Raw genomic sequence first — 24981 nt, forward strand, 5'->3', positions numbered from 1 at the left:
GTATTAAACATAAATTAGCCATGTTCTGGATGCTGCAGGGGATAACAACATAAATAGGTGGGGGGTGTGGGTGGTGGGGGGTGGGGGCGGAGACGCAAGTTCTCAAGACTAAATCTCCTGATTATTTTAAATAGCTAAGAAATACTTCAGAACACAGCTCAGAGTTACTCCATTCTGTTTGATTTACAGGGCAGTTGTGTTACCCTTCAACATACAGTATTAATTATCTCCCTAGTGCCTGGGTTCAGAAGATTAATGTGAATATACAGCATGGCTATTTGTGGGTAATTCTCCTTTTCTATCAGTCCCATTGGGCTTTAGGCACTGTCTGACTACCTCTGAGTGGTTTTATTCTCAATATAGGGGTGGTGGCCATAGACTCCAGAAATATGAGAATATATACGTATGTATAAAACTGGAGAAAGGAGGCACTGCTAAATTATTTGGTGATTGCACAGACTGACATCTCACTTTATGTATACCAGTCTGCATATAGCAAGTGGTCCAGGTCACTTATTCATACCCCTCAACTCACATTGGTGGTCATATTTTACTTTTCAAAACCCATAAGATTCATTCTTAAGAAAAAACAAAACTACTGGATTTTCAATTCATCTATTTCTGCTGTAACTAATTAACAAACTGCTTAGAAAATTAACTTTAAAACTATTAATAATTAATATTCAAACCTATTTTTGCTTTTTATTGAAAAACTAAATGCACTAAACTGAATACTTCCACTACCAAAAATTAATACAAATGGACGCACTTGACTAAATATTCCAAATGCATTTGTAATACTTTTCCATATAACACACATTAATGTACTGATTAATCAAAACCAATATTAGTGCACATTATTATTATCATTATTAATGTATCTGCCTGATGCCTTAATACAATGCAAAACATATGCAAAAAGTAACAGGGCTTAAAAAAAAATAAAACATAAGTTACATTTAATTTAACATACTTTGTAGCCTTCTAAAATCTGTGCTAGTTTAGTTTATTCAACCTGCAAATTGTGAGACAGGCACTTTTCACAATGCACAGCTCTCTCAGAAGACCCAATATACACCTGCAACTAATCTGAACTTGTGTCTCTATTAAATGTTCCCAGTTATTCAACACTGTTTTACAAAATGGTTTAATTGGCTTGCAGTGAAGATTTTCAATAAGGTTCTTCAAGTAGCACACCTACCTAGGCAGATGGTTCCATTTCCCACGTATCCTGGCTTGCAGGTGCAGCTGTGTCCTCTGATGGTATTGGTGCAGATTGCATTTTCATCACAGTTGTGCCGTCCGCTTCCACATTCATCATGTTCTGTGAGGGAAGAAGTAGTAAAAGGTGATTGGTCTAAACTGCTGATCTTCAAGTTTAATAAGAATGTAAATACATAAAGTTCATAAATAACACACAGCCCCATATCAATCATCTATGAACAGTAGTAATATTGAACACCCCTGACCTGAATTAAAATAACCCACATGGCAGTACCAATAATGGTACAGCACAGGCAGTCATATAGCAAGTGTAGCACAGAAAGGCAAAACAAAACACTGTTACAAAACAAAGCCAGAAAAGTTGACGAAGAGTGGTCAAGCCCTGCATCCACTATAAGGAAGGTCCTGCTCCAGGAACATTCTCCCTAACACACATTCAAATATATTTCTGTGGTATTAAAACCCCCTTATGCTAAACACTAGGATCCCAGTTTACATACACTGCGATCCTGGTTCCAATGATCCCATTATACACACAGTGATGAGGAGCTGGTCGGTTGGTTGATTGCCTTGAGGATTCCCAGCCGATTCACCTCCAGCTTGTTGAGAACAAAAAGCTGGCTTTCCAGCAACTCTTCTGTTGTCTTGTCAGAAAGGGGATGCTAATACCAACCCTTCCATATCTTGCCCAAACTTAAATTTGACCAAAATTTACTTAAAAAGAAACAAACGCACTATATACATGTGCATGGCTTCAGCCCTGCCACAATCCCCATGTAAACACAGCCCAGAACAGACTAAATCCAAGATAGATAAAGAGAACCTTGGCCCTTTACTTCAACGCACAGTGCACAGTGGTGACTGACATTAGAAAAAGTCATATGGCTTCATGCAAGATCACCACCTGGTATTAACAGAGGTGGGAAAAATAAACAATAGGGATTGTTTTCAACGTTCATAGCAATATCTGATAAAATGCTTTTGGTTTTACTTTTTCTACTGTCATAAATACTGCATACGAACATTCATACTATACGAATATGAATCCAGTACTAACACCTCCGTTGTACTGGTCTAAAAGAGATCCAATAAAACCCAGTTTACAAACAATAAAATGACAACCGTATTTTATTCTTACTTTAAAACACCTGTAATCCAGTACAAAGCCTTCCAGTCCCCTCTTATTCAGGATTCACCATAGAAGCATGCTTTTGGTGCCGCTTTGCCTCCTTTGTTAATGCAGTCTACAGAGGTAACTAATTAGAAGGGTGCAGTGCATGCAAGGTGACCTCTTTACTACTTCACATCAAAAACGAGTCTGCATACATTACAAAACAAAAATTCAACGGCCAAATTAGACAGTGCTATAATTTTTGTATTCTGGAACTATAATCTTCGCCCAATTAGAAAGACTTCTCTCCTGATAAAAATTAAGCATGCATCCCAATTACTGCAATAGATGTGAGGCAGTGTTTGGGACATTCTTTCCTTAAGACAGTCAAATCACACTTCTTCTGTCTGAAAGCGCTAACGCTTGCAGGTCTTTGACCAGGACTGAGCAGGGCTGTGCCAGGAAACTGTATCAACTTCCTGATCCAATGATCCTTATACGACCTCACGCTTTCAATTTATTATTATTTCAAACCGATTGACAGTCTATAATTATTTGTTCCGCATTTAAATGTCAGGATGTTTGATGCAACTTTTTGCAACCAGCTGCCTAATAGGCCCTTCTGGAAGAAGACCAAGCTTGTCAGAGATGTGAGTTGTGAGGGTCATTTTAGTCCATGAAGGCTATTTCTGTCCAGTCTCTCATTATACTGATAGATTTATTTTCCTGTACCTTGTCTAATTGCTCGTCAATGTCATTCACAAAATAAGAGGTTTTTACTAAATAAGGTGTCAATTTACCGGCCAGGTAAAGCCATCTACTCTTTCCTATTCCACTGACAAAAAAAGTTATCAAATTACATGTTCATGCACTATATGATTTAAGGCAATATTCAACTACTGTAATTTTATGCATAAGACACAAACAAGCTTTCTAATTGTATTTGAAGACTACACTCAATTGGATACACTGGATTGTAATGATTAAAAAAATAAAATAAAAAAAAATAGTGGTATTAATTACAAAAATTTCACGTACTATGTAAAATTTTATGATATATAGTATCACAAATATATATATATATATATAATATATATATAATATATTGATATATTATTTATATTTTACAAATAAGACCCATTCAAGACATGAAACTACCTAGAGTTTCAGTCTGCTATAGTGTACAAAAGAGTAATTATTATATCAGCCAGCGGAATAAACAAAGCAACAGAAACAAGTAACACATTTACATAAAATTAAATTTAATTACATTCAATTATATTCATCATTTTAAAGCAAGCATTAGCAAATCTACCTTCCACAGGCTACTATAACTCAAGATTTCAGGTGACAAGATTTTTTTATCTGTGAAACTAGTTGTGGTTCTGGCGGTTTTAAAAAAAGTTTTCTGCGGCACAATGTAAGCAAGTGAAAGAACGGTATGTTGTGAACTTTCATGAGGAAAGATTTCAAATTTTGGTTAACAGTAACATTTTTGGGGAATTTTTCATAAAATGTTTAAATCTGGTAAAGTATTGCGTGTAATGGTTAGCAAAAAACCATGAGCCAGTCAAAACGTTATTTTTTGTGTAGCATTGTGAATAGCCTTTTGGTTTTTTTATCATGAATATTTTCTGAGCATTATTTATTTTTTACTCCCTCTTTACCTGTCTTCTAAATCCTAAAATTATATATTTTTAAATTGTGTCTCATTAGAAAGAGACCTATGTTGACATCAAACAGCAAAAAATAATAGTAAATATAATAGTCACTGACAAGCCTTTTATAGTTTCTTAAGGCATGAAGTAATCTCAGCATTGTGCATACAATCACAAGATTAGAAAGAATATGTTGTCTGAGCCTGCATCTTTATCCTTACCTTGCTACTGTTAAATGTGCTAAATTTGGGTCCAGGATTACTGAATCGATGCAAACTCAAAATGACGGGTAAAAAAAAAAAAAGTTCCATATCCCAGTGAGGCCAAACTCATGATCCAGCTTTCACTTCTAAAAGGGCTCCATACAAACACAACGGGTTTGTTACGCTGAATAATTTTCAACAAGGACACATGTCTACAGAATGACTGAGTAGGTATTGACGTTTTCGGTTGGCTGTATTAACCTCTGGTATTGTAAAAGAAATAAGCACACAATGAAAGTCACAATGACACAAAGTCTCAAAACACCAGCTCAGAATTTTCATTTAAATACTCCTACACCTTCATAGCAGCACATACTTAGTAAGTCTATCTGACAAGGATCTGCAAGGGCAAGTTTAAAATTAAATAAGTACAAAATATATATATATATATATATATATATATATATATATATATATATATATATATATATATATATAGACAAAACACACACACACACACACAGTACTTTTTACTGTACATTATGTGTAAACTGATATACTTTTTCCTTTAAAGTAATCGGTGTTCCAATGGCAGGCAATACAAATGTTTTTTTTAGGGATAATATCTTTTCATATTACTGAAGATATTATTATAAAACGTTTATTTAAATGTCCTAATCCATCAGTTTAACATTCTCATCCACATTCCCACTGCCCTTGTTTCTCTTGACTGGGTAATGGTCAGTGCCTGACTGGAATTGCTTTGGGATGTTGAGAATCTGTTGTGGACTGGACTGAGACCGCCACAACTAATTGAATTCATAAAATTGAAGTCATTATATTTTTTAGTCACTAAAACTAAATTAGGGTTAAATTAAGCATGCTTGTGTTCATTCAGTAGCTGTTACTGAACTTCCCCCTGCACCTTTTGTACACTGTATTTCTAAAAAGCAAAAATCCAAAATGTATTAATATTCTAGAAAGCCACCTGCAACCAGTTTTGGGCCACAATTAGCCGGAGGGACTGCAGTCAGTTGAAATATTCATAATCTGTATTGAGCAGCCTTTCGAAGACTTTGAAGTACAAAAAAAAAGTTGGGCCAAATATTCAAACGCCTTGCGTGTGTCACAAGGGGAGTTGTAGAGATTTTTTTTTTTCCCTGCAAGTTCTTTTTCTAAATATATGATGCGTTGGAAAAACAATTGGTTTGTGAGTTGTTCTCTCGCAAGTGCTTTTGCCTCAAATTTGGGGCGTGAATAATCCCGCAAGTTCACCACCACGAGCGAATCAGTATGTTGCACTGAAATCACTTAAGGCTGGTTACACTCCTCTTAATTATTTCGAAGGAAGTATTTCAGGACAAATCACTGTTTCTAGGTAGACAACTATGTATTTTGCACTTTTTTTGCTCCGTGTATATGCACTATTATTCTATGTTTTGTTATGGTTTAAACAGTTTAAAATGAAATAAAAAGTGGAAAGGCGTTCAGATGACTCCAGAAGGCTGACACTGAAAAAAAAAAAAAACAACAATACACACCCCCTACAAAAACATTGGTTTGACCCATGGTCCGTGCTGTAGTAATGTCTAGCTATATCTAACATTATCAGTGCTGTGAATGTTCCTGTTATTAAGCAGTAGTATAATCAGAAGCAGCGGTATTTAAAATTAACAGAAGCCAGTTTTCACTTTAGTGAAGTAGGCTACAATATTTGGTTTCATTAAAAACTTGTTGTTTATTGAAATTAATGTTCAGCTTTCATATTGAAGCTTGTTGTGTACTACTCATTCAATCAAACCAAGTAGTGAAGGAATTTGCTTGTATCGTTCAAGACGTTTTTCAAATCAAGTAAGCTTATTTCATGTGTGTATGAAAAACAATAGAGTCACAGTACTCTTTCGCAGCCAGTGTCACCTTTATGGCAAGTAAATGGTAAAGTAATTAAATGTCCCTGGCAGTAGACTATCTCTGTTTAGCATATGCAAGAACTTGCAGAATGGATAAAACTGTGTTGAAAATTGTAAGAAAATGCATTTGAGAGCAAAACATTTAATGACATTTTTTTTTTTACTTTTATAGCTGAAGAGGTGCTGGGGCTATGCCTCGTCAAGCCCAAATAATGCATCTTCATTTTGCAATGGTTGCGATGGTTACATATCTCGAGAGAGAGAGTTGCAGTTGATTTCCTGTGTTACTTCTTGTTAATTTATTAGATTTTCTTTTTAAATCTTTTAGATTTCACTCACTTGTGATTTTAAGTAAAATATTCGCAAGACAAGCAGAGTTTCCTTACCTTGCCACTGTTAAATGTGCTAAATTTGGGTCCAGGATTACTGAATCGATGTAAACTCATCTCAGCGAGGCCAAACTCATGATCCAGCTTTCACTTCTAAAAGGACTCCACATAAACACAATGGGTTTGTTATGCTGAAATTTTTGTTGCTGTTTCAACAAGGACACATGTCTGCAGAATGATTGAACAAGTATTAACTTTTTCGATTGGCTGTATAATAGGAGTGTAGTCCAGCGTTTAAAGAAATACGCTTATAGCCAGCAGGTACCTGGTTCAAATCCCAGCTCAGCCTTTGATTCATTGTGTGACCCTGAGCACTATGAATGGTGCTATATACAACTAAAGATTATTATTAACTTCTGGTATTGTAAAAGAAATAAGCACACACTGAAAGTCTCAAAACACCAGCTCAGAACCTTTATTTAAATACTCCTACACCTTCATAGGAGCACATTGTTAGTAAGTATATCTGTCAAGGATCTGCAAGGGCAAGTTTAAAATTAAATAAGTACAAATTAATAATAATAATAATAATTAAAAATAAAAAAAATAAAAATAAAACTAGGGTCCAGTCTCGGTGAAAAAGGCAATTGATTATCCAGAGAAGGTGCAGAGTTTCTTGCAAGATACAACCTCAAAGAAGAAACTCTTTCCTATGACAGGTATAAAAGCCTTTCTTTTTTGGAGGATTGATTTTCTTTACCATCTTTACAGCTAATTTTCTTCAGCCACAGCAGGATGCCTGGTTTTTGATTAGCAAAGTTAAGTGGAATCACTCAGAGACACATAGACTTGCCTGTTCTTGCCTTCTGACTCATTTTAAAGTCAATGTCACTGGTGAGCTTTTAAGACGCTGTCTTTCTTTTAAGAGTGAAATAAACCTGTCAATGTTGTTTACAAGACATTTCCCTTTCTGAGATAGGCTAGATTAAGGAAAACACAGGTAAGGGGATTGCACTTACACCATAAATTGAAGGAGAACTTTAGCCATTCAAATTGCTGTGGTGAAAAAAAAAAAAATCACTTAATATCAGAAAGCAGGAGGCAGCAGGTTATGGGCAATGAAATTCTGGGACTACCACCATGGGAGCACTAAATCTACAGTGTTATTAAATAACTGATCAATGTAGGCATATTTACATCATGCAGAGCTAGCAAAACAATTCCAGTAAACCTAACCTAGTTTGAATTACCATCACTTTGCAGGCCTCGTGTTTTCCTCTAAGAAAGACAGAAGTTGGTGATGCAAGGTTGTTTGATTTATTTTCTACATATCTACTTATTTTCAGTACCTCAGTGTTGGCAACTTGGAGTAGGAAGGCTGAGAGCATATATATATATATATATATATATATATATATATATATATATATATATATATATATTATATAGATAGATAGATAGATACACACACACACACTCAGAGACACACACCCCTTGTTATGTGGCCCCTTGCTATACTGCGGATTCAGATACATCGCGGTCCTGGAGTTGGTTCCCCATTTTTTCTGTCTAACTGTGCATGCCTTAGCTGCAATATACATAGGCACTTAGAATTACTGTTCGTTTTATTTCGTACTGCACATCACAAACAACAACATACAAAACAATTAAAAACAAAGCAATAATATCGTACAGTTACCATAGACACACGTATTGCACAATAACACAGAGCAAATTACATATCTACTGGCTGAATTGGTTTTTATTTTAGACAACGAGGTGTTCACATGTGGCAGCAATGCACTAGCAAAAGCCACAAGGCAGTGACGTCAGCTCCCTAGCAACAAGCCTCCTATGTTGTTGTTGGGAATGGGTTATTTCAATGCAGCAGGTTTGTGCATTTGAGAAAAGAGAGGAAGACTCATGAAATTATTTGGAAACTGGAGTTGATAAGAAGCAGTTACATTCCACTGTACAAATTAAAACGGTGCGCTGCTTTTTATATGAAAAATGAGAAAAAGCAGGTTGCATAGAGGATTTATACTGGACCCTGGCGCCCTGATAAAACAAAGGAGTGGTTGTACAGTATTTGTTATTAGCCTATTTGTTTTTGTATGAGTCTCTCGCTATATCGCGGCCTTCGATATATAGCGGATTTATTTTTAAACCGACACCCCCGACATATATATATATATATATATATATATATATATATATATATATATATATATATATATATATATATATAAAAAAAAGAAATATATATATATATATATATATATATATATATATATATATATATATATATATATAATATTATATACATACGTCACACAAAATTTGAAGGCATATGAAAGAAGTTTTTTTTTTCTTTAAATTGTACAAAAAGTTACAAGTTTAAAAATATTTTTATTTTCAGGATTTTTCGGGCAAAAGCCCTTCTTCATGTGCCTGTTTAAAAGAAAAGTAGCAAACAGCTTTTTCACAGCTGAAGTCGAAAAAGTTTTCGACTTCACTTCGTCCAAAATCGGACATTCAGGAATTAGAAAAGTTGAAAAACACATGTTAAATTTTAATTTTTTATTATTAAGAAACATATGCCTAATATATATATATATATATATATATATATATATATATATATATATATATATATATATATATATACAGTGAGCAGGGAGAGGGTTAAATTCCTCTCTGCTGAATAAAAAATGTGCAAATGCAAGTTTATTATAAGGTGTTTTGTTAATTTTCACCCGCACCTGGTAATTACTGAAAATTAGTACCAGGTGCTGGGTTTAAATGGCGTGCTGCCAGTCTGTTTTGGGCTGATGTGTGTGAAGAAGCCTGATTGTGCGCATATGTACAGCCATAGAAAAAAAAGTAGAGGGAAAAGCCTTTTTGTGTAGTTAAAAACTGTGTGTTTTTGTTTTGTTTGTTTGGTGTTGTTAACAGGTAAATAGGTTAGCTGTCCTGTTTATTATTTACGTTCCTGTCCTGTGTTTAGTTAGTAGTCCGAACAGGGTTAGGTTTTGTTTTCGTTTTTGTTTATTTTTGGTTTTTAAAAAATAGAGCGTCTGCGCTTAAAAAGCCATTTCTGTGTACAAGGACATAACTTAAAGGGGCTACGAACGTGAGTGAGTCTCAGCTCATTCACAATATATATTATATACATACATACACACATGGATGAAGGCTCTATTTGCATCCTGAGGCATAATACCACAGTAGTGACGTCAAAAAGTGAAAATTCCTCTAGAGGAAAATTTGGCCCATTCAACTCCGAGCCTGTGACTTTCAATTCAAACACGAAATGTCTCGTTTTCAATCACTCGACACCACCCACAGTACAGAAAAGTTCATTAATGATCAACAAAATGAGAATACGTATAAAAAAAATTTAAAAAAAAGATGTAAAGCTGGTATATTCGTATCTCAGAGAAACATAGAACTTATGTACAGCACTGAAACACTACGTTTTAAAAAACCAAAACTGTACAGCTGAACCTCGTTTTCTTTAATATTAGCATCACAATGTTATCCCTGTATTATAAAAACTAACAGATGGGCCTCTTTATTTTCCTGTGACTCACTGAACCATCTATTTATGAGTGTGTGTGTGTGTGTGTATGTGTGTGTATGTGTGTGTGTGTATATATATATATATATATATATATATATATATATATATATATATATATATATATATATATATATATATATATAATGTGCATGCTAACTTCACTATAACAAACCCCCATGGTACCTAGATTAAGGTTTTTTATATCAGGGTGTTCACTGTAATAGGGTTTGGCATTTTTCTGTATCAGAATATTTTATCAATACATAGTACTTTATGAAGAGCCCTTCACATTGATAAATATTAAAACAATCATGTCACATATGTGGGTAACCACACTGCAAGACAGAGAAACGCCGGCACAGGCGCGCAGGATTTATTAACCACAAAACAGAAAGTAAACGAATGGGCCATGTAATGCTACCAACGATGGAAATGCACAGGGGACACATACAGAAGAGAGGCAGGCAAACAATCTGTAAACAATCATTCAATCACACAAATCAGTTTCCACATCACACCAACACTAATTTCCCTTGTGCAGGGTAATCACCCTGCTACAGGTATGTTTAAAAGAAAACAGTAAACAAATGAAAAAGGAAAGAATGTACACTTACATGCTGAATACAGTAATTACATGACCTTTCTCTTGAAATAAAACTATCCAGCGTAGATTGCTCCTCACGCCCGTTGCCTGGTTGCAGTTTTGCGTGAAGGTGACTGACAGGCAACGATTGCATTCGTCATGCATGATTCGTGGTCATCTTTGAATTAGCGTTATCTTTGAATTAGTCAACCATGGTCTTTGTTTTCACTGAGTGAATAATACAGTTGACACTGGAGAAAGTTCAGTGTCAGTCAGTACTGAGATCGTTGTATCCGGGTTGATCCTGTAGGTGATCATTCTAATAGGGCTAATTTTCGTTGAAAAAAAATCGGTTCTTGATGTTAGGATCGTTAAAAACGGGTGTTTGTTAAAAGAAAAATGAATACATGTTTACATGTTTACATTAAAATATGTCTTACAGGAAAATACAGTATGAGATCCACAAAAACGACAGTAATTTATATTAAAGATTACAAAAACGACAGTAATTTATATTAAAGATCTATGTGCTTTGAGGTAAACTTCTATCCTAATATCACTTTGTAGACACAGTAATCACAGTTCTTTTTAGGAGAATAAAAGTATTTCTGATCTGACCTTTACAGGAGCGTGAATCTAAACAGAAGTGGAAATTCATGTAAACATAAGATAATTACGTTACACAGGTTTTAAAAGCAAATCCACAGATCAAATATAGCAGAAAAGACCATTTTAAAATAAAACCCAATGTAAACTGCAATTAACCTTTGACTACCCTTATAAAGTGTAACCATCCAGAGGAACCACAACTAATTTGCAATAAAAACAGTCAAGAGAAAGGAAGGTGAGAGCATCTAATAAGGATATACACAGTCCTGGAGTACAGAACTACTGTGAGAATAATGTGCTATTGCCATGTGTGAGTTTTAAATGCTTCTTGATTGCAAGAGTTTAGTTAAACTACAAGCTGAAGTCTGAAGCAACACTAGTAAATAACTGAATGTAAGTGTGCCTATTGAAGATGCAGATCCTGATGAAAAAAAATCCTTTTCTTTCAGTACCATCAAACTATCTTTTTTAGTCTTCATATGAGCAGCAGACTCTTGCTAATCTGAAACATTTGGGACTGGACCCTGATAAGATTAGTGATTTGTTCAGCATACAGATCAGAATATGTACCGTGATAAAAAAAAAAAAAAAAAAAAAAAAGCATTTGTCTAGTCAAATGTCCATGCTAAGTCTGATCAAATTCAGACGAACTATTCCCAAGAGCTATTGTACATTAGCATACCCAATCAATGTCAGACATTATGCATAATTAGTTCACCAGAGCTATATTCTGACAACGTGCTAGGGAATGCCTATCTGAAGTTTTATCATAACTGGATAACCAGAAAAAACTGGCATATGTTCCCACGCAGGGAATAATTAGAGATTGCACAGTACCATATTGTTTAATGAACCAAATCTAGAAACATGCTACCATTCTGTACATGCTCTGCAAATCACTGAAAAACATGAACCTAACTACAATCAAGGCAAATAATTTAACATGATTAAGATGTTGCTGCTGCAAGACCACAGACATGTACTGAGAAGTACAAAAACAAACTTAATATTGCAAGGCTGGATCTACTTTATTGGGAAATGCATTTGACAAGACAGCGACATAGTTTCCTCTATTTTTCCAAAACCTCTGCTCAATTTCTTAAGCCAGCCTGAAAAGTAGCATTTGAATTAGTCTCAACACTAATGGATGAACACAGTGCAGGTAAGTTCATTATTCAGCAGCAATGCACAGCTTATTTTGTATCGCAATCTACTTAGAAGTCTCTGCACTTACCTGAGCAGGAGAAGTCATCCACTCTTATATATCCTGGGATGCACTCACAGTGGTGAGATCCAGGGAGGTTAACACAGACAGTGTTAGCATGGCAATAATGCATCTCTGTTGCACACTCATCAATATCTGGGGAAACAAAAGTAACACTGTAAATAAAACACCATTTGACTGCAACTTCAATTATTAATGGCCTGAACAACTGAGATAGCTATTCAATATTAAATGTTTATTGATGTAGAGGGAAGTACTGGTGGGCTGTGTGTGTGTGTGTGTGTCTCTCTCTCTCTCTCTCTATATATATATATATATATATATATATATATATATATATATATATATATATATATATGGTTGTTAGTTAATCAGTTAACATCTGCAATTAACGTGTTAATTTTTGGGGAGTTTAATTTTTTTAACGCTCGTTAATCACACCCCTGTCTTGTCCCTCTTAGCATACCATAATTAATTTCCTGCGGCATCATTTTAGTGCATGCCAGGATTTAATGCATAAAACATCTGAATAAAATATTAGTCATGGAAACGTATTATGTAGCAAAGCACTCAAACTGAAGGACTTGTGAAAGGGATGTTTATTTTTTTTAAACTTTCTGACGGTTCATTGGATAGAAAGAGGGTTACTTGTATCTAGTGTCAAAGTGGATTCCAGTATCACAGAAGTGTATCTAGTCTGTTGTACCACCTGCGTGCTAAACATGCTTTCACTTCTCAAAATCAATTTTCTAGTAGTTTTTCTGCTACAGATAACAACAATACAACAAAAACACAACAAATGAAACCCATCAGTTTCGACAGGGTTGCTGTAAACCCATGAATAAAGCTATGCACGAGACTATAACCAGTGCTGTTGGATAGCTACTGACTGCAGACTGACTTAACAGTGTAGCGTTTGTTATATTTCAAATCACCAGATTCTTTTTAAACAACATTATTTACAGTTATGGTGTATATAACCGTTACTCAGTGAATGTTTTGTTTTTTTAGGCAATTTCAAGCTGTTAGTAAAAGATAATTAAAATGTTATCTATCCGTGCCAACCTGTAAAATATATATATATATATATATATATATATATATATATATATATATATATATAGATTGGAGGAAGTTTTACTAAGTTCTAGTTTCTCAAATATGTAAAACATTACGTGTCATACGTAATAATTTCGTTTCATTCTCTGTTATTTATTATAAGAGAGTGTCCTTAGAGTAATTTAGATTTCAATCTATAATAGACCTTTTTACATATCTGAAAATGTTTAACTGCATACGCCGCAATTTTTCAACATGCAGCTGTTTCATCTTGCCCTGCACAGTTTCATTATGATACATCTAGGCAACTATATCATGAAGAGAGTCATGTATTTCCCATTCAAACACAGAACAAAAGATGCAGGGAAAATGACAACATCTTACTGCCCTTCTGTATTGCGGTTTAGAAAGCTTCAGATTTCGAACTATCCTTCATTCATTACTGGAATAGCAAAGTGTTTTATGATAGTTATTGTACAGAATCACAGCAAAATCAATGCAGTTTCAAGTACATGTGCGGCTATGGCCAAAGGCTTGTATCATCTCGAATTGTAGGATTAAGATATCATCTTTTTTTCTGATTTTATGCCCAATCTGCTTTTTTTTCACCCTGCAAGCCCACCATGGAGTCATCACAGAACTACAGCATCGTTGGACCACGCAGGTTTGAATTGCACACAAGCAGGCTTGCAGGAGCCCAGCCAGCCACAGGGGTTGTAAACCCTCCACACCCAGGTAGCGCTTGGCCAATTGTGCACCGCCCCCTGGGAACTCTCGTCCACGGTTGGCAGTGGCATAGCCTTGCGTTCTACAAGCTATAGGCCACATCCTGCACTCCAGGCGGAGCGCCTTTACTGGATGGGACTGAGACATAATTTAAAAAAAAAAAAAAAAAACTATATCAACATCATTTAGATATTTTATTTAACATTGTGTAATCAAAGAAACTCCAAAATGATATCACAAAAGTCTACCTAAAGCCATAACAGTAGTACAGTATTTCATGTTAGTATTCTGAAATGTCACATTTTTAAATTTTTGTCAAGGTTTTCAGCAGTTTCATTTGACTTTATGAAGCAAAATTTGTTAATTATATAGGGTGAAACAAAATGTTTGGCTGTAGCTGTAGATGGAACAAACCAACCTTCAGACAGATAAAATTTCACAGATAATACATACCAGAGCTATAAAAAAATTACACTATTATTACACTACGGAGCGCAAAATAGGATGCCCAGAACAAAAGCCAGGAAGCACCTGTGAATAATACATATTCAAAATAACAGTGGGAGATGCAGTACATGAAACACGGGTCATTCAATAAGCATTTAGATACTGCCCTAGAGGTCAAATTTCCATGTGTCCGATATTTAGAAAAAAGAAATGCATGCTGCTCTTGGCAAATTATTTAGTAACATAGTGTCAGTAAGTACAATTAAACTGATATTCTTCACACACATCCAGTCTCTATTAAAGTCCAGATAGACGCCTATAATTATGCACCAGTTACTGCTCTATATTTGTGAATTCAAGATTAAGCTGATTTCAAAAGAGCAGACAGTGGCTGAAATGAACATGTTGTCCCTAGTACAAAGAAATGCAAATAATCATCTTAATTTTTTTAATGTAGATTGAAGAGGCCCTTTGTACTTTTAACAATTACAGAAAAATATTCCAGATGCAGGAAGCACTTTCAGACAAGGCTATTTTTATCCATTCCAGTTCAGTTCCCATTTCTACTCTACTTTAGGGGCACACTTTACTGAAACTGACCTTTTGAATTTTCCATAACATTGAGGTTAGGATTTCAGATGATAGTTAAGAAATGTCATTTCACAATGCTTGAATTCTACTAAAACTATATAGGCATTACAAGCTTTAAAGACCCTCTTGACCCCTTTATTTAGGTAATAATAAATCAATTAAGAGAGAAATGCTATAGGACGAATATATTTCGGCGTAATGTACAAACTGCACAAAAGGTAATCCAAGCTATGCTCCCAAAATCCTGGGTCACACTGACCAACACTAAGTTGGTACTGTACGTTAGTTTACCATGATAAATTTACACTGTAAATGTGCACTTTTCCCATGGTTATACTATGCATTTACCATACCTCTCTTGGCTTTACAATGCTTCCTATCCTTTACAATGCTTTTACTGTGCTCTATTATACTTAGCTACGGTTTTATTGTGGTAAGCTTTTATAAGGGAACACCCAGTTGTTTCATTAAGCAGAGAAATACCTAATACTTCATTTTGGGTTTGGAAGACATACTGAATATGTTGTTAAACTGTGTTTTTTATTTGTGTTACTCACGTGTAAATCAGTATTGCAGATCAAGCGTGCCTTTAAGGACCACTGTTACTTTCTTGCAAACGATATCCAAACTTTTTGCTGTGACTGGTATCTGTGTGTCTAATGAAACACACAGTTAGAGCAAGCCGACCTTTTATAACTTTCACTAATCCGGTCAACTGCTTAGCAAGTAGGTTATAGCAAATAGCTCAATAACGTGGAAGTTTAGGAATCTAGAAATGTTATGGCAACATGTTTGAAAGAAAATTGACTGCATATGTTCTGCTTTGGCAATACCTCTGAAGTGGCAGCAAGAAGCATAGAACAGACTGGGCAGAATGAAGCAAAGAGGCATGTTGCTTTCCTTCACATCTACTTGATCAATACGATTAATTTCGTCCTCTGCAGCAAGTGGCCAACCATCGGTGACTCTTCCTTGCATTGAAAAGCCTTCTACAAAAATACAAATATTGCTGTTACTGTTATAAGGACCTGTTGAATCTAATGCACTTTTGGCTAGCCACCAACCAACATCGTCTCTTTGATTGTAACTAACCTTTTAATAGCATAACTGTTTGTTTGTTTTCATCAAAAGCTGTTTTATGAATACAGTGTAACAATACATGAAGTACAAGTAGTGCCCTAGCCAATCTGAAATGCGTATATGTATCTTACCATCATATAAGAATTGCATGTGAATAGTAGAGACTGACTAAATGTTACAGATTTTGAAATCTGTGTTAAAAACTGGTAGACTGGTACAAGTCGTCAATAGACGCCTAAATATGACAAAGCCCGAATAAGACTTATTTCTATCTCTCCTCAGGGAGGAGAAAAAAACATTCTCAAAACAATGTTCTCTGACAGTGTTCATCTATCAATAAATAATGAGGAAAATGAATGCACTATTAACTAGAAACTTTTAAACTGGTTTGCTGTTAAAATAGTTTTTTTTTTTTTTTTTTTTTTTTTACAATTAAATCAGGTTTATTAATAAGCAATCATTCTGAAACAAGCTTTTCAAATAGCCCTGTGGTGAAGGTATATGAATATTACTATATGCATGTATTAGCTTTTGGGCCATCCCCTAACTTTTCATGTCTACGTTACTAGCAGATCTTTATAGTAGACATGCTCTTTGTTTGGCATGTTTGGCTTATTTAAAAAAAAATTTTTGCATTTCAGAATAAAAAAAAAATCTTAAGTATTGCCCAAAGTACTCTCCAGCTACGCTAGAAATTGGATTATACCTGCCAACCTCCAGTAGGGGGCGTACCACTTGCAGCGTGCTCAGCACTATGATCCCAGCAGGGGCAGTGTTTAATAGTGTAATTATTTAGCCCTACAGCATGAAGCTGGCCGGCGTAATGAATCAAAACCGCCTGCAGCCTCTGCCACCTCTGGAGCCCAGAAAGCTTAGGCAGGGTGTAGGAGGTGAATTGAGTAATGGAAATAATGGGAAATTAAATCAAGGAGACAGGTGTACTGTTAAAATAGTTCAATAATATTCCATCAACAGTAAATGGTAGGTAAATGTACAGGTAAACAAAAAGAAAATGCAGGGGTTTTAAATGGCCATTAAAATGGCAATCTTTTGTAAATTACTGTTCTAAAAACGTTGGGTTCAGGGGCCATTTCCTAAACAGTGGGATAACCCCAGAGTTTACTAAAGGTATGAATATGGATTTTTCTTGGGTGTTATGTAAGTGTTTGACTGACAGGTATTTAGACAACTGCTTAGCAAATAATGAATTCAAGACTGCCCTCAGCCAACAAGTTCTGCTTATCTTCTGGAAAAAAATGTTTTGGAATAACAACACTGCAAGGAAACTTATACAATGAATAGCTATCCTTTCTGCTTCATTAGCAGAAGAGACTGTAGTAACCAGAGCACAGAGAATGAATTTAATTTAGCAGTAATATCCAACGCAGCAGGCATTAGCTTCCAGATAATCACCACAGCAACATTTAAGAGTCACAAGTGCACTAAACTATCCTTGGGGGAAAATGATCTAGTAGGCAGTGGCCACAGCGCAGAATAAGAATGCCATTAGGATTAAGCTGCTTGAATCTAAATCACTATGTTCAAATTTCAAGATCCTTGAGCCTTAGACAAATCAGACAGAAAAAAAATGCATTATTGACTTTTTATCAACATTATTGTACTGTTTTCAATGCAGCATGTGACTTATACATAAGTGGGTTTACACATCCCATCTATCAGTATAAAAAACTCCCTCTGTAAGACAAGTCTGACCTGATTGTAAAGCAGAAACTTTAGATGTGGTTTACATTAACATTTTTCAGTACCAAGGACCTATAGGCAATCCTGGGATAACCCAGGAAGGGTGGTTGACGCAAACCAGAGAGGATCCCCAGTGACGTAAAATTTCCCATAAAATCCAGCTGTGGTTTATTCCCGCTTGGTGTAAGATGATCAAATCAACCCCATATTGTTTAATAAAGCTACTGTAAGCTTTCATCTTTGACGATTCCTGAAGAAGTTAATTTAGATGCTGCTTATGTTGGTAATCTCACACAGTAAATGTGTTGCTTATTAGTGGTTTTCTTTTTAAGACACATCTTCAAGCCACACAACTAATATTAGCTTTTTTCTTTTTCTTTTACCTAGACAATGCTTTCATTCTTACTTATAGGACTAGATCCAGTGCAACTACATTTGCCTTTGCAAAGATGAAGGAACATCTGATCAAGAAACTGCCAACCAACTGTCTGCAGCAAGAAAACAGCTGGTGATCAGTGGAGAAAGCCACTTGACCTAGCATTACTATCTCTTCATGAAAACACATATTAGATGTCATATATAATGTAATTCTCTTTGGGATGAATGGAGTACAGCTACTATTCATTAAAAACGAGGCCAAGATACAATTTCACGAGCCGATCCTTTGTTTTAATATTGTCTGATCATAAAACTGATTTGCTGTTTTAATATTTTCTAATCGTATGAACGTAATCACAACACACACACATACATAATGCAAACTGCCAGGGGGCTTCAGTAACCAGCTTTTCAAAAGGATTAGTCCAAGCAACCATAGGACGCTCTGCTCCCCCCAGCTGTCCCCCTCTCCTGAAAACCCTAGAGTTGCATTACACTTGACTGACTTTCTGACAGCAATTGCATTTTCTTATTAGAAATCTATGCTCTGTTTAATAATCAAAATGTTCTTGCCATGGATACAATGGGATATTCTAACTTGTATACAAATTGGAATTACACATCTCAAGGTTTGATTTATAGACATAGACTACATGTCACCTTTGAGATATTACAGATCACCTTAGGGTGTTCCCTTGGGTGATAAAAATACATGATTGATGCCTCCACTTTCAAGGATTAAATAATTTGATGGAAAATTATATGCAGTACCAATCTTTAAAAATTGTATGCAAATTCTTCTAGTTTGGGAAAATAAAGGAACTATGTGTATTCAAGTTGACTAAGTTTGTCTGAATTTTTGTTCACAGAGAGCATCAGACATATTAAAATTCAATGAAAAAGGTCAACAGAAAGATATTAAAAATTATGTGTAAGTAGAGACGTTAAACTTGATAAAAACAGACTGAAAATTAGAAAATCAAACAGTCCTTTTTTCGAAAACCTCAACCCATCAAAAGTGTTATTTTTTGTTTATTTACGAAGCAATTAAAGTTGGACTTCCCTCTGGACCACACCCAACCAAAGTTATCAAGTGGCATCATTAATTCAGCTAGTTACTAACCTGACCTATGGGGTCACTCAAAATTAAAATAAGGCAGGTGTGCCTTCTCAGGAGAACCCGCCCCTTGGGATAGATCAGTTTTTACTACCTGTCTTGCGCCATCAAAATCAATTTTGTTGTGTGTCTGTCTGTCCAATCCCCCCCACTCCATCATACACACATTAATGCCATTAAAAAAAGCAACAGGTGACTTGGCATGGATTGAATTTCACTGTGTAACAAGTAATATATAATAATATTTTTATTTTTATACAGCGCCTTTCATAGTGGACCACTTTACAGAGGTAGGCTGTGAACTGTGCATTATATGCAGAGTCACTTACATAGGACACAGTACTGTATGTGCAGAGCACAGTAGTCTAATTAAAGTCCAGCTTCAGTTAGAAGGTCCAAATTTGAAACGGTTTTTTTGGCTTACTGTCCTTTTTGTAAAGACTGTTAGGAAACAGGGTCATTCCTCTTTGTTTCTAGTTTCAAGAGCTTTAAGGTTGTGAGATTTCGCTGCCTTGCTGTGTGACAGAGCTGAAAGACTATAAAAACAGCATAACATGGGGCCACGAGTCATTAAGAACCAAGGGAAAGCATATAAACTCCACTTTCACTGAGCTTGCCACCATATGACAGTTATGTTCAAAAGCACACTGCATTCATGAAACTTATATCTTTAAAGTAAGGTTACTTCTAACCAGTACCTACTGGCTGTGAGACAATTAGGGCAGTGGAAGAAGAACTGAACTCGCCCAACATACTGTAACTGACAGTTTTACTTGAGGGACACATATTTATATAAAATAACCAACCATTAGAGCACTTTTACTTCATTCTGCCTCAATCCACCCTTGCAATGAAAACAGTACAAGCAATCTGTGGTGCCATTTGGAACTGGGAGCCGAATATTCCCTGAACAGTAAAATTGTCAACTTAAATTCCCCTTACCTTAGACACATTAAACAGTTTACATTGTATCCAGTTGAAAACAGCATGTTCTCTTATTTTATTCAATTATTTCTCATTGGCACATAAACATTCATATCTTGCCTCACATTCACCTCAGATATTGCATTTGTTGGTGAGTTCAAAATCAAGGGCTCCTGACAACTTCACCCAAAGGTTTATATAACAAAAATCAACCAACAGTACACTTTTATGCTGGGCGATACAAAAACCTCACAATATGTGTAATAACAGCTGATGGCTGACAGTTAGCTCTCACAGAAGATTTCAGAAAGCAAGATCTAATTTCAGGCAAGATGCACCTTTATCAGCTCTACATAAGAACTGAACGTTGCAATAGGCACCTGCCAGTTGTTGATACTGTATGCATCAGGGATGTATTTTTAGCTTGTATAAAGCACTTTGCCATTGAGAATACATAGTGAAAATGTACAGGGTGATTAGAAAGTAAGTTTACCACATAAATGATATGGTCCGTTGATGCGGTAAACGTACTTGCTAATCACTCTGTATAGATAGATAGATAGATAGATAGATAGATAGATAGATAGATAGATAGATAGATAGATAGATAGATATTGTTTATATATATAGATGAGCCACTGGGGAACCCTGCATATACTATGCACCATATTTACCGTATTTCTTAGAACATAAAGTACATCCTGTGTATAACACGCATAACAAACAAATCTTTAGTTCCAATCATGTTTACAACAAGCACCTCATTTTTAACATGCAACCCTCAAATACAACCCTAGCAAAATGTTCTACCATAATACCTCCTATAAAACACACACATGCTATATCGAACAAATATAAACTATTTAAAACAGTTCATTATAAAAAAAAAAAGTATGTTAAAAAATGTATTTAAATAGCATCACTCTGGTCTAAAACAGTTATTACATAACATTTATAATACGATCATTGTTCTTAAGGTTTATACTCATTCCTGACCTCAGTATAAACAAAATCCATGGCAGACTGTTCTGAAAAAATTATCCACAACTGTATGGTATGGCAATAAAATACCAAACAATATGGGCAGAGCTTCCTATAAAGTTAAAACAATATCAGTTTTCAAATTACTGTGCATTATGCAATTATATGATACTTATGCTATTTTAAGTATATGGCACATTATATATCTTTAGACAACCTGTGATTAAATATTTACTTGGGTGCTCTATGGGAATTAAATAGTTTTTTTTTTTTTTTCTTAAAATAATGAATCACCACAGTAGCCTGACAGTTCTAAAACACCTGACTGTCGCTATTCATCTCTTCCCTTCCCCCACGATTTTTGCTCTGTTAGTCTATTTTTATATGTAGCACTCAGTGTTCTGTCTTGCAGTGTCCTTCTACCACTGGCTCTGTGATGCTGACTGGCTTAATCTTTCAGATCCACACAGATGCTATCTTCAGATGATAAATTCTAGTAAGCTAACCATATAACTGGAGCTTCTGTGCCCCTGAAACATTTTTAGAGAACAGAGATGCTGTTGAAAATTATATTTTTAATAGTTTAAAAATGGTCCAAAAAAAGCAATTTACAAACGGTATAATCATTTTAATAATTACAGCTAAATATCATATTTTCACAAATGCTTTAGGTTTTATAAACGGATACATTCACATACTTAGTAATACAGTATATATTATTGATAAACCTGGTGGCTATCTTGGACTGATGTTGCTATTAATGTCACATTCCCTACCAATTTAAATCATTCTGCGCTGCATGCTCACATGCACCTGATACTTAAATAAAAGTCTTCAATCATGCCCACTGACCCCAGGATGCAAGGGCCAAAAATACAGCAGGCGAAGAGTATCCATTAATCTTACGAACCGCCGAGTAAGTGAATTTTTCTTTAATATATCTGCTGAAAGTCTACAGTAAAGTGCTATACAAAAGGTTGATGCAGACTGACTCATTGTGTCAATGTAGTGCTGAGATGCTCTCGATTACTGGCAAGGACAAAGGACCTACAAGCAGGATGCAACAAGGACATGCACAGATAGATGACTGTCTGCTGACAGGTTTCTCCACCGGGCGCAGGGCAGCATCTGGCAAGGTGAATAGCAATCACCAGAGGCTTAACAGAGCAAGGTGCTTGCCACCTGGAACAGGGCATCATCCAAAACACTTGGACCGAAACACAGCACAGAGAGTTTCCAACAGAACTGTATAGCTTGGTATTTCTATTTAATACATACACGTGTAGGGTTTTCAGTCTGTCTGGGTTTTTCTGTGTCCGTATCTCTGTTTAAGTGATGGTCACCACGGCTGGCCTTCATATGAGCTTTAGAACTTAATTTAAAAATTTAGATTTGGCGCAGCATTCAAAGTTGTTTGAGGTAGAAGACTTGTATTTTGTTTTGTGCTTCTGTGAGGGCGTTTACATCAGAGAAACGATTTATACAACACGTACATCAGAGAAGGGGCAGGGAAAGAGAGCTGGTGGGATTGTGCTGCTTTATAACTCTAGCCTGCAGAATCCAGATCAGCTCAAATGTAATGAGATTGGCGGTCTCAGCTCAGTGGCTGCAGGGCAGTTTTTGGCATAACAAATCGGCCACTCAATCTTGAACCACTGGAAGTCATTGCTCAGAGAAGTGTAATAAATGCTAACCTCAGATGTCAGTGTGGAAGCAGACTGGCTGAGCAATGTGTTTGTAAGTGGAGCCTTGCTGCTGTTAATCGCGTTTTGAATATCGAAAGAACCACCAACCATGCAATTGTCACACATTAAATAATACAATTATAAACACAAAAGATAAACTGCAAACTAACAGTAAAAATAAAAAAAAAACTGCCTTACCGCTTTGATTAGCAACACATGCATGGCAGGATTCAGTCGTCTCACATGTCCCCTGAGGGCGACCATATAACTCAGCTACGACCAGGAGAATACAGCTGTCTGGGAATACACAGCATTTGCCAAGGTGACCAGTGATCACCAGAGGCTACTAACAGATCGAGCTGCTTGTCATCTGCAGCTGGGCATCATCCAAAACACGCAGACCATTCTAAAAGCAATCAACTAGAATATCAGCACAAACACAACACTAGGCGGTATGCAGCAGCACCACCATGCACAATTAAGAAGCACCACATACTAGCTTTGTTGTTCAATACATTGTGATACCTGTGAAGAAGGGGCAAAATGTTCTACCAACATGCAACAAGTAGCTTTATTTGATGTTAAATTGTGGTGTTTGAAATTAAACTAACTGTACTCGTCAAGCAAAACATTTTTAATCAGGGATATAATTAATATTTAGATTACAAAAATAAGGTTCTTTGTTCGTCCTCAGTAATGTCTCCTGGTCTCTGGACTTTCTATTCCCCACCTTCCAGCCAATTACTTTTTTTTTTAACACATCCCTCAAAGGAATTTTTGGATGGTTCTGTGCCTTCAACGTATTGTAACATTGACAGACTGTCCCACTGCATTATTGATCAGACATAGATCTCACATCTAGCTTTAACCTATTTCTTTGTTTTAAAATGTAACGCCTCTGGAACGTATTTCTCTGGCCTCATGTGGATTGAAACTGGGACACATTGCTTCTTCATTTAAAATATACCTTTTGGCACTCCTATTTTTTCATTTAGCCGTAAGCTGCTTGAGCCTTTGAGACAGTAACTTCGTAAAGCTATGATGCACTTAATCTTTGGTTCAAAACTGCTTTGTTAACCCTAAAGACAAGGCTGCAAATTAGCCTATGTATCAAACAGTGACACTTAACTTCACCTCAAAAGCAACTCAGGTACAATAACATACATTACACTTAAGTTATGTGTTACACAACTCCAAGAACAGTGGTAAGTATATTTATCACACAGACACTCAAAAATTAAACCCATTAGGCTGAAAAGATAGTAGCCTTCAACAGATACACATTAAAACATTTTACTTAGCATTCATGTCCTTAATATCGACAAAGAAAAGAAATGATTTTCAATGTTAAGTTCTTGGGAACATTTTATTGTTGTATTTTTCTGGAAGGGATAGCTATTGATAATTTTGTTAATTAATTTGATGAATTGACACAAAACAGCTTCCATAAACACCACCACCCGACAACAAAAACACCGAACAAGCCATATAAAACCATTTACTTAAAACCGTTTAGGATATGCCATTACAAATACTGCAGCATCAAAAATTACAGATACAGCTGAAGAAGGATTTCAGTGACATTTTGGGATTTCCATGGTAGTTCTGGTGGTTTTATTACTGGATGTATATCTGTTTTAGAAAATGGCAACAGAAGTGTTATTCTGCATAGTTTCCAATATTCAATGACTATCAGTGTTTAAATAGGGTACATAACAATATGGGTTATGTTAGTAAAACACTGCAAAGGGCCCATAAATGGTATGCAAATAATGTAACGCAATTATGTGACTCAAGAGAAATGCAGTCCACACACTATTCAAAACACTGCTTTCACTGAAAAATACGACAGTGGGC

General features: G+C 35.6%; 1 protein-coding gene across 1 annotated transcript in view; it reads right to left on the minus strand.

Annotated features, from left to right (window-relative positions):
- Window positions 1–24981, minus strand: part of LOC121295042 (protein kinase C-binding protein NELL1-like) — a 130679-nt gene that overhangs the window by 37486 nt on the left and 68212 nt on the right. The window contains exons 13-14 of the mRNA XM_041219333.1: window positions 12445–12570; window positions 1202–1324 (exon numbers count right to left, since the gene is read on the minus strand). Coding sequence (XP_041075267.1) covers window positions 1202–1324; window positions 12445–12570 — 249 coding nt within the window. The remainder of the gene's footprint in view (window positions 1–1201; window positions 1325–12444; window positions 12571–24981) is intronic.

The sequence above is a fragment of the Polyodon spathula genome, chromosome 19 (genome assembly GCF_017654505.1).
Source record: "Polyodon spathula isolate WHYD16114869_AA chromosome 19, ASM1765450v1, whole genome shotgun sequence".
NCBI lineage: Eukaryota > Metazoa > Chordata > Actinopteri > Acipenseriformes > Polyodontidae > Polyodon > Polyodon spathula.